General features: G+C 51.6%; 1 protein-coding gene across 1 annotated transcript in view; it reads left to right on the top strand.

The window, feature by feature from the left end:
• Positions 1–694: 694 nt before the first annotated feature.
• Positions 695–10,833, top strand: part of ZNF608 (zinc finger protein 608) — a 78,543-nt gene continuing 68,404 nt past the window's right edge. The window contains exon 1 of the mRNA XM_040968998.1: positions 695–1,666. Coding sequence (XP_040824932.1) covers positions 695–1,666 — 972 coding nt within the window. The remainder of the gene's footprint in view (positions 1,667–10,833) is intronic.

Genomic DNA, 10,833 nt, shown 5'->3' with positions numbered 1-10,833 from the left:
AGAACGTGGCCAGGGGCTTTAAAAGCCGTGTTCCTCTGGTCGGAGTGTTGAGCCTTTGATTTGGGGAACTGAGATAGCACACGCGCCAGGTCAAAAAAAAAAAAATCCTAAACTTAAAAAAGATAAAAGCAGCAGTCCATAGAAACCTCGGATCTGTAGGAATTTTGTTAATATATAATGGCTTTTTTTTTCCCCCTTAAAGAAGTGTTGTTGATATAGGGTTGGTTTTTCCCACCTCTTATTCTTTCTAGCGACTGTCCTGGGCATGCCTTTTTTTGTTTGTTTGTTTCCCTCCCGCGGGTCTGGGTCTTCCCCTTAACTCTGGTCCTGGATTGTGGAGACAATACCCCAGCCAGCTCAGTCTGCCGCCGTCCCGGGCCCCTTCACTGCCGCCTGGGTCGTGGTCTGGTTGGCTCCTGGTAACACCCAGACGAGAAACCTTCGACTTTTCCCCCCTTTCACAGGAAAAGGTGGACCTGGACTGAAGCCTGTGGAAGCCCCGGACACGTTGGTGGGGCAGGAAAAAAAAAAAAAAAGAAGAGGAGACTCTGAAGATAATTTTGGTGGCTTTTTTTTTTTTTTTTTTTGGTTTTGTTTTTCCTGCGAAGAGGAAGCCCAGCGGAGCTAAACGAATGTCCCCTCATCTCCAAAGGAAAGTTCTCCGGGTGTTTCTGCTTCAGAGCCCGCCTTCAGGATGTCAGTGAGCAACATTCCCACTGCAGGCAAAGGTGTGGATGCAAACGCGGTTGATACCTATGACAGTGGCGATGATTGGGAAATCGGGGTTGGGAATCTGATCATTGATCTGGACGCTGATTTGGAGAAGGACCGACAGAAATTTGAGATGAATAACTCGGCCGGCACCGCGGGCGGCAGCAGCTCCCGGGATTGCGGCGCTGCGGCCTCTGCTGCCGGGACCGGGGCCCCCGCCGCCTTAGCCGACGGCCTGAAATTTGCTTCTGTGCAGCCCTCGGCTCCCCAGGGGAATTCGCACAAAGAGACCAGCAAATCAAAAGTGAAAAGGAGTAAAACTTCTAAGGATGCCAATAAATCTCTGCCTTCGGCTGCCTTGTATGGGATTCCCGAGATCAGCAGCGCTGGCAAGAGGCAGGAAGTCCAAGCGCGCCCTGGAGAGGCGGCTGGCATGAATTCAGCGCTGGGTCAGAGCGGCAGCGGCGGCGGCGGCGGTGGTGGCGGCGGCCCCAGCAGCCACGGCCCCGGCCCCGGTCCCGGCCCCGGCCCGGGCCCCGGCGTCCCCTCCGCTGCTGCCACCGCCGCGGCCACCGCGGGCTCGTGCGCCAAGGGCCGGGACGAGAAGCCAGCCAAGAGCCAGGGCAGCCGAGGCGCCAAGCGAGACAAGGAGACGGGCAAATCCAGGAAGGACAAGCACGATCTGTTGCAGGGTCACCCGAACGGCGGGGGCGGCCAGGCCCCATCCGGGGGGCACCTCTATGGCTTTGGGGCCAAGAGCAATGCGGGTGGCGCGAGCCCCTTCCACTGCGGGGGCGCTGGGAGTGGTGGTGCCGGCGCTGCCGCCGCCGCCAGCGGGGAAGTTAACAAAAGTGCCACGGATTCGGGACTCATGGGAGGAAACTCTGTGTTGGTAAAGAAGGAGGAGGAGGACGACGAGAGCCACCGGAGGATCAAGAAACTGAAAACCGAGAAGGTAGGACCCAGTCGCCCTGGTCGCGGGCCCCTTCCTCCCCCTCCCAGCCCCCGTGCGCTCCTGGTGCGTTGGTGTGGGGGTATGCAGGCTGTGGCTCAGTGCACCCTCCCCTGCCCCCTTCCCCCCTACCCTGTGCTTCCCGGGTTTGCGCCAGGAGTGCTAGCTGTGCACCTAGTGCAGCCCAGTCTGTTGCTGGGGGCGCAGGTGGGGGGAGCTGTTCTGGGTGCCTCTTGGCTGCTGCTGCGGGGCGGTGTCTGGGTCCCCAGGTTGGGGATTGGGTCAGGGGGAGGGAGGAGGGACGCGAATGCACCTGGGTTCCCAGCTCAGGTTGCAGTGTGCCCGGAGTACAAAGCGCTCCTGCACCCCTGGGACTCTCGCCCCTGTTTTGTCCCCTAAGAAGGACAGTCTTCCGTGTCGGGCTGGCCGTGAGGTCCCTGACCCTGCTAGTCCCGAGGGGGCAGGGTTCAAGTTCCCTGCTTGAAGAGGAGGGATGCCGAGGATCCTCTTTGCTCTATTTTCACCAACCTTGGCATCTGTTTACCCTCCCCGCCCCTCCCCACGAGTCTGTCAGGGTGTCTCCCTGGATGCGTCACCCCGAGGTGTTGCTGGTGTGGTTTGGTGCCTGGTAAGATCCAGCCCCAGGTCCTGTCCTCCCCTCCCTGCTCTCCTGGAGGTGTCCCTTGCACATGTGGCTTGCCTGGGGAGCTGGAAGGCGGCAAAGAGCAGTGAAGTGGACCAGACACGTGGCAGTGGTTGAGGACCGGAGTCCTGCTGCCTTTGAACCCCGTGGTTGCTGACTTAGAGGGGTTTAAGCCTTCCTCTAGACTTCCTTCAGCTGTGTGGTGGTCTTCCTGGCAGCCAGGAGCCCTTGCTTTGGGTAGGCTGCCCCCCTGGGGGAGTGCTGTGGACTGGTGGAGGAGGCAGGCAGGTGCCCTGGTCTGGGGGTTGTGCGTGTTGAATGGTGACTGTGCACTGGAGGTGCTGGTTCGCCAGGCAGGTTGGGGCACTCACTGGATGTGTGGGTGACACTGCTGTAAATGAATGGTGGAGTACTTCTTGGGCTGAGCCTGGGAGCAGCAGCATTTTTGTCATGTGGCTTGCTGCTATTGGTTTTTGGAAAGCTGCTTACCAAGCAGTTTGTTTTTATCTTGCCGTTTGTGACTTGGTCAGAATTGTAATTGTGGTAAATAATGTCTTTGGGTATTTGCCTCTCAAGTTATTCTCTACTCTCTGTTGAGGCCTTTTTGTTGTTTTGCTGTGTTGGTGAATGTCCAAGATTCCAGGTGGGGTCTGGAACGCAGAATTTTGATTTGGGAAGGTGATAGTGCTCTTTCAGGTGTGGGGAATGCCAGACCCACTGAAAAGTCGTTGGAACACTCCACTCTCCCTTTTAAATGCTTAGCCTCAATGCTAAATCGGTATACGTACTGATGCTTTCAAGTGGGGTTTTTGAAATTCCCAGATTTTGAGTCTTAGATTTGAACGTGTGGTTTCTCATCGTTTCTGCTAAAAGGCGTTCTGAGATCTTATTACTTGGTACTGTAGGGCATTTACTTTGGTTGCCAATAGTCTTCAAATTGCAGTTCTAATCTGCTTTAACTGTCTAGATGAATTGCCCTAATCCAGTGCTCACAATGGCTGTGGTTAAGGAGTCAGTGCTGTTTGATTGGATTCGCTGGCTGCTTGGAATGTGGGAGGGACTGCCCTTTTGCATTCCCCTTAGCCTTTTAATCTTGCAGCCAAATGTTCACATTCAACAATTTTGTTTAGCTGGCAATCGGGACATTTCAGAATCTCAAAGGCTGCTGTCATGGCAACTGAGAGGAGAGCACGGTGTCGCTTCTCTGCTTTCTGTGTTCTTTTCACTTCGCAGTCACAGAGGAAACTGGATGGAGAAAGGGAAAATTAAATTATTCATGTACGGGCCCGTCTTCTGCAGTCTGAGCGCTATACACGGATGGGACCCTGTGAATCTCCTCAATGAGAGGCTGGCCGACTGTGGTGGGGGATAGGGGAGGGCAGGAAGCATATTGCATGCAGATTCCCTCCCGCTCCTGGCCTCCTGGAGGGACCAAGCTGCACCTGTCCCGCCCACTGCAGCCCCTGCCTGGACGGCCTGGAGGTGGCAGGGCTCACTGGATGACCTGTCTTCCGAAGGTTCTCGTCCTTAGCTTGGGGAGATGGCACTCTTCTGCAGGAATGCCACCCCGGAAAGTCAGTCTAATTCCACTAACGAGTGGTTGCGTCAAATTAGGCTTCTATCTAGGAAAGGCATCCTAATGAGGGGAGGAGGCCTCTGAGCAAGCAGCAGAGGCTTCACCTGACAAAGTGACTCCCCTGCAGGGCACCTCGCGCAGGCACTTCTGACCTGCTCGCCACCGCTCTGCCGCCCCCCAGCCGACTCTAGGTGTTTGAAGAGTCAGTGAGGCTGATCAATTTTCAGCAATCAGATTTTGTGGCTCATGGAGGCCACACGTGAGAACCGAAGGGAGACTCTGTGTGTGTGTGTGTGTGTGTGTGTGTGTGTGTATGTGGCTGGTTGGAAGGTTTGCAGGGGATTCATAAGATGGGCTGTCACCGGTTAATTTTCACAGCATGCCTAAATGTCTATTTTTGGTCTCTTTATTCTGTTTCTTCACTACACAGTCATGTAAAACATGATAAATTGGACCTTATGAAACCTAATTAAATCAATGAGTGTTCTATTCCTTTATGTGGAAACCACAAGTATGTTGTAAAAGTCGCCACTCCCTGCATAACGTGAATGAAATCAAAACATGCCATAATTCTGAGATGTGTGAGCAGTATTTCTGTATCCCATTTTGTGGTTAAGCCGCCAGTGACATGTCTGAATAAGTAGATTTGATGGGCTGGCTTTGGTTGTTAAGACCTGCCTCTCCGCCTCCCCCTCCTTCCTGGGGAAGCCTAATACCTTTGCACCAAGCTTGTGGGCGCACAGTGTTCACTTACCAGCTAGGCAAGCATTCAGCTGTCTCAGTAGACACCTGTGGGGAGCACCATGTTTGCTTGAGCACCAAAGAATTTAAAGATTTCTGTATTCTTACCAACAGCTGATACTGGAACAGATATGAAAGGCACTGGTGATTACAGGATACACCAGCTTAGGGATCAATTCAGTGTCTACACAGATGGGAGAGTTCTCGGTGGTGTCCTGGCATTTTTCTTGGTAGGGGCTCTCGTCACCCTAACATGGTACTACACATGGTACTTAAAAGATAACCTTTTCTTTTTATTCTGTGGTTGGAAGTCTTTTCACACATCGCTGGGGGAATTCTGGTACTTTGAGTGGGAGCCGTTTAAGAGCCTATTTTGATGAATAAGTTTTGTGAATGGTTTTATTTGATTTGGTTGGTTGGTTGCAAACATCGGTCCCCTACACATTTTTCTGGGAGTGTCATTTACACGCTGGGGTCCCTTGCTGGCGTCTAAGAACAGGGTCCATTGCTGAGGTCACCACACTATGGTGTTGGGAAGCTCGGTGGCTCTGGCAGCACTGACCCAGCGGCTCACTTCTCTGGAGGTTTCCTTCAACCTAGCCCAGGGCCTGACCGCTCCCCAGGGAAGTTTGCTGTGAGAATCCTTGGAGCCTGGAGCGTTTGTATGAGCAGCCTCTGCCCAGAATCCCGAGTTTGGGGTTTGAAATCTATTGGATTTGCAGTAGAGAAGGACAGACTCAGTTGATGAAGAGATAAATAATGCTCAGCAACTTTTGTAACTTTGCAACTAGTCTGTAATTACAAGGAAGGAGGGGGCACTGCTTGTGCCAGTGTCGGGAGGTTAAGAATGCTCTTCAAGGGAGACTGCTTGGCTCCGAGATGGTTTTAATTAGAGCATTATAAAGACTTATTTTTCCTAAGCAGTGTTTTATAGTCAGTAAATGAAATGTGTGCCGAAAGTGCTAAGCAGAAACCTCCCCAAGCACAGAGGTGTTCAATAACCAGATCCAAACAACGCGGAAAGGGCCATCTGTTCTTCGTTTTCAGCATGAAAACCAGGGATTGCACGGCTGAAATTTGCTCCAATTTTGACAGTGTCTGTGCGTGCCTTCCCGCCCCCCTTTTGATTTAAAAAAAAAAAAGTTCACCTGGTACTTCATAGAGACTTGAAATTGCGGTAATATGAGCAACACTGTGAAAACACATGTTCCTACATTGACTTTAACCAGTTCCACTTTTATTTAAAAGCTTTCCAGAAGCGCAGGACACCCCCGGCCCCCGCCCCAGCACTGCAGACACTCGCCATGGGGGGGGGGGTCCATTCTGCTGAGCTGTATTCAGCTGGTACCTGAATGGTCCTGTCTGTCCCTCCTCTCCTCCCCTTCTGCCTGAGGGAGGCAGGGAGTGGGAGGTCTGCGCTGAGCAGTCTTTAAGATGGTTCATTTAATGTGCCTGCTGCTTCCCTGGGCTGCTGACTGTGACCAGAGAGGTCTTGCCCTGGGAAGGCTTGTCCATTACTGGGCAAAATACTCTTTTCAGATACATTTTGGAACCCTGGCGCTCGGGGTCCTGGGTTTGGGAACAGCCCTGGGTGAAACATTCTCGGGCCTTTGTTTGAGGTCTTTTCTTGAAGCTAATGACTGGGCTGGTGCCTTGGTGAGATAAATGGCATTATCTCTGAGTGGGCTGACAGGAAACAGACATGTTAATGGTGAAGCTGCGGGGAGGATCTGCCCGGGTTTCTCCACAAAAGAGTGGAGAAGAGACCCCTGGTTGTGGTCATTAACACGTAATGCATTCTCTTCCTGAGAGGCCTTGGGTAATTGGAAAGCTATTTTAGCCACAAGTATTTAAATCATAAATCTGCTACTCCCAGTTCCTTAGCCTTCTTAAAAGTGGCAAAGCAATATGTTTTTTTCTTTTCTTCTTTTGGGGGGCAGGGTGAGAGGTAACAAGTGTGTGGTATTTATTTTTCCTTTAAACATGGTGGCAGTTTTTTTTTTTTTGCGGGGGGGGTGTTCCTGAGTGACATTCGGTGGAGCTGCATTCGTCTAACAAAGGTGTTACACAGCAGTGCTCAGCCATTCCTGGGGCTCCAGAAAGCCCAAGCGTAGTCCTACAGCTAAAAGGAAGTCACCTTTTTATACTTAGAGCTGTCTTGTGGGAGGGAGATAAATCGGTTTCTTTGTAAATCGGAACACAGACTTTGCTCAGTGATCTGAGCGTGATGAAGTTGACTTTTTGATGTGGATGTTTTTTCTTTCAAAAAAGGTCAACAGGCATAATTGAGTTTCGATGTGGTTTAAAGTTTGGGCTTGTTGAGGGGGCAGAACACTGCCGTGTGCTGAGCCCACTCCGGGGGTGTAGGCGGGGCAGATGGAATTGTGTTATCAGCACTGGGGGTCTTTTCAAGCAATTACGGTAGCACAGCATCCTGAATTTGCCAGCCCTGTGAAGGGCTGCTCCTCTGTGGCACGTGTTGTTCCAGGACCAAGGAAGTCCTGAGCTGGCCCTTGGGGCAGATGTCACTGTGGAAATAGCCTTCTCCATCAGGATTTTTATCAACAGATGATAATACTCTTAATCTCCTTGTCAATTAAGCTTATAGGCATTTTGAAAACCGGCAAGTCCCTGCTTCAGTAACCACTTAGTAACACAGAGATGGCAGGGGGGTGCCCTGCACCTGGTGTTGCACAGGTGTGCCTGTGGGCTTCCTCGAATGTCCCAGGTGGGGATGGTGGGTTGGGCGTGTTGAGTTAGAACGGGCCTGATTCAGTTGCTGTTGATCTTACTTTCCTACGCCCTGCAGACTCAACAGGCCTCTCCCTCTGTCCCAGTTGAGGTTTTGTTAGTGACTACTTGCTTTCTGTTGCAAGTTCTTTTTCATTGAAGCTTAAGGTCTTGGCAATTGGAACAAAGCCTTCGCTGCTGAATGGAAGGTTGTTAAACCATTCACAGTTGATTGGCCAGCACTTGGGCTATTTGTCAGGTTATTTTGAGAGCTGCGAAGACACTCCCCGGGTGAGAACTAGCACTTTGCTCCTCCAGGCCTTGCTGCATTATCTGCTATATTCGGCTTAGAAGCACCTGTGGGAGTTTAATGAGAGGAGACTCTGGGTTTTGCCTGAAAAACCGATAGGTCAGTGGGCTTTGAATCCAGGGATCTCATCTGGGATTTAGAAGGTCCCCCCGCCTCCCTCAGTTGCGTCAAAGCTCAATAAACATTAAAAAGTCTGTATTTTAGTTGCAGGGGAGAACTCAGAAGGCCTGGTGTTTTGATTAGGACCAATGGGGTTGAAACACCGAACACACACCACTGCTGGCTTTGCTGCCTTTCCCCGCCTCCATCCCCGCCTCAGGATTATAAACTGAGCCTATTGTCGCTTTCTGCCTCCTGGGAATCCTTGTCAGCCCGCACCTGAAGAAAAATGTGCCTCCTGGGGCATTTTAGGCATATTTCCATCACGCCATATTAAGGCAGCTTTTACAGTTGAAGAGAGTAAATAAAAACGTATTGATTATGTTTTGTGTCGTTCAGGACGACTGTGGAAAGCAGATATTTAGGCTGTGGAATTGCCCTATTATGTTAACCAGAGAGCAGATGGCATGGTGCCACAGACGGATAACTTTACTTAAAGGGACTTTTAAGGTTTTGATGTGTTTTCTTTTCCTCTTATTTCCCTGATGGCTTCTTTTTATTGAAGGGTAACTTAAGGAGACCTGGTAGCAATTTTACTGCCCTCCCCTGACAGTCTGAAATAATAGCTTGGTCTTTGGTTGCACTGATCTACCAGTCAAGTTGATTCTGGTTTTTGTTATGTGGCAGTGAATTAAAAAAAAAAAGTGTTTGTAGTAGGTTTTAAGAAATGGACTCTTTTTATAGGCTTCAATTAGCAACAGACAAAGTTCCAATGGGTCACACTTTCATAAACTCCTGGAAGTCACTGTTGCTCCATTTGATGGGAAAAAGACCAACCCATGGGTGCTTTGGCTAGCACGTCAGGGACGCCCTTCTGGCCTGGCACTTCAGGTTCAGTCCAAATTGTATCTGCTTAGGTTAGCAGCTTACCCTATGCTGGAGGCCTTAACTTTTTTTTTTTTTTAAATGACACCACTTGCTTCCAGTTGAGTTGGCATCAAAGAACCATTTATGTGGGTGTCTCGACTTTACAGTTTCGCCCGTTCTTCGCCTATAAAATCGTCAGGATGAGTTGGCAAGTGGCTCTGGCTATTTTTTTTTTTTCCTCCCTGGGTAAAGTGGCCCCATTCTGACCAGATGACTTGGGGATCTCGTCACCTCCCTGGTTCTGGTTTAAGAATCAGCTCCGGGCCCTCAGTCTTCACGGAGAGCTGTTGATGTGTTGTGTGCGGTTCACCACAGCAGCCACGCGGATAATGCCATCAAATCTGCGCCTTCCACGTGCTCGGGTCGTTCTTTTGTGACGGAAATGAAGTTAGAACCCAGTCTTTCTCAGAAACGCGGTCCCTGGGGTGAGGGGGGAGGGGCGACTCACGAGACGCAGGCCGTGATGAACTAAAAAACAAAACCGGAAAACCTAACCTTCACCCCCTCCCCACGCGCCCTTCAGCGCCGGAAGCCTGAGGAGAATCCCGCGTTCCGGCCCGGGGAGCCGGGGCCAGGGCGGTGGGCTCTCGGCGCCTCCCCGCGTCCAGGGCCGCCGTCCCCGTGGCTGCGGCGCCTCCCGCCCTCGTATCCTAAGGCCGGAGTCGCCCTCCTGGGCTCCGGCAGCCTCGGCTGTATCTCGTAGGTTGGGTTTTCCATCTATCTTCTCAGAGGCTCCTCCGACTGACCGCGGTATTGTCTCCTCAGCGCGAGCAGACGGAGGGCTCGGGCGCCTCAGTCGGGGTGGGGGGCGTGGCCGGCAGCGTGGGCTGCGCGCTCCCGGCGGGGCGGGGGAGGCGCGCGCGCGCACGCACGTGGCCGAGGACGCGCCCCGCTTCCCGCCCCGGGGACCCGGGGATGGCCGCGAGCGCTGTAAATCTGTCAGCCCTTCAGGACGCCTTCACCTCTTTCTTCACTGGCCCCAGCTTCTAGTTTGACAACGTTCCCCCGAGGCGGAATTCTAATCTGCTTCCAATTAGTTGCAAAATGTGACTGAAATTTCCACGTTCTGACTGCTGTTTTCTCTTCGCAGGCACACATCTAGAAACAAATTAATGCTCTTGAATATTTATTTTTGAGCCTTTGGATTTGCTTTCCGAGTTTTCCGCGACTATTTGGAAGGAGTTGCCAGGGATTTGCATTTTTTTCCCTCTTCCCTTCCGCCCTGGAAATCCTTGCATCCTGGGTCTGTGAAAACCAAACAAAAAGCCGCTGGAGATGCAAGCCTTTCCCCTTTGCAGAATTCCCAAAATGGGTTTACAGAGCTGTGGGTTGTGCCAGGAAGTTGCATAGTGTTTCTCAGAGGAGTGTTTGGGGATCTTTGGGTAAGGTTAGGACCCTGTGCCTGCCTTGCTTTACTGGAATACAACCTCATTTGGGCCAAACACCAAGACTTTTGTTGTGCACACATGCTTAGCTGTTCAAATGCGGTGCCTGATGGTCATGACCAGTACCAGGGCATGGTGGGGGATGTCCCTGGTGGGAGGTTGGGCTGGACTTGGGCCCTAAGGGCCTGGGTGGCTTGTGAAGGGTGTATGGGGGGGGGAAAGCTGTGCGTGCATTTCAAAGCCGTTTCCCTCATCTTTTTATTCCTTTCCCCCTCCTTTGCCTCCCCCCCACTCCTTCCCCCACCCTGTCCAAGACTCCACCTCCTTTTCAATGATTTGTTTCCCCTTACAAAGGCGTTCCTCTCCTCCTGTATGCAAATGGGAGAGTGGCTTAGGTCTTGCTTGCTGAAGGCCAGAAACGTAGCACTGGCATTTCCTTACTTGCCTTTCAAAGCCGCTTGCTTGGTCCTAAGGCAGTGAGTGTGAGTGGGGGATGGTGGCGGGGCTGGAACTTTTTGCGCTCGGGGAGATTTACGGTTGCGTCGTTTTATAGTGGAGTTCACTCCTTAGCATCTGGGCACATTGATATCAGCAGGAAGAATGGACTTTAAAGAGGTGTGCGGGATTTTATTGATGGCAGAGTGGTTATGTTGATCACGCTTCTCTCTCAGTTTCTAAGTAACAGCCTCCCATGTAAATGGATGCCCATTTTTTAAAAAGTGCGTTGTCAAACCTAGTCCTAAAAGCCCGGATTGATTG

Source organism: Ochotona curzoniae, unplaced genomic scaffold (assembly GCF_017591425.1).
Source record: "Ochotona curzoniae isolate NIBS_2020 unplaced genomic scaffold, NIBS_Ocur_1.0 contig_1, whole genome shotgun sequence".
Classification (NCBI taxonomy): domain Eukaryota; kingdom Metazoa; phylum Chordata; class Mammalia; order Lagomorpha; family Ochotonidae; genus Ochotona; species Ochotona curzoniae.
The sequence above is the reverse complement of the archived record's forward strand: the minus strand, read 5'-3'. Positions and strand labels throughout refer to the sequence as shown.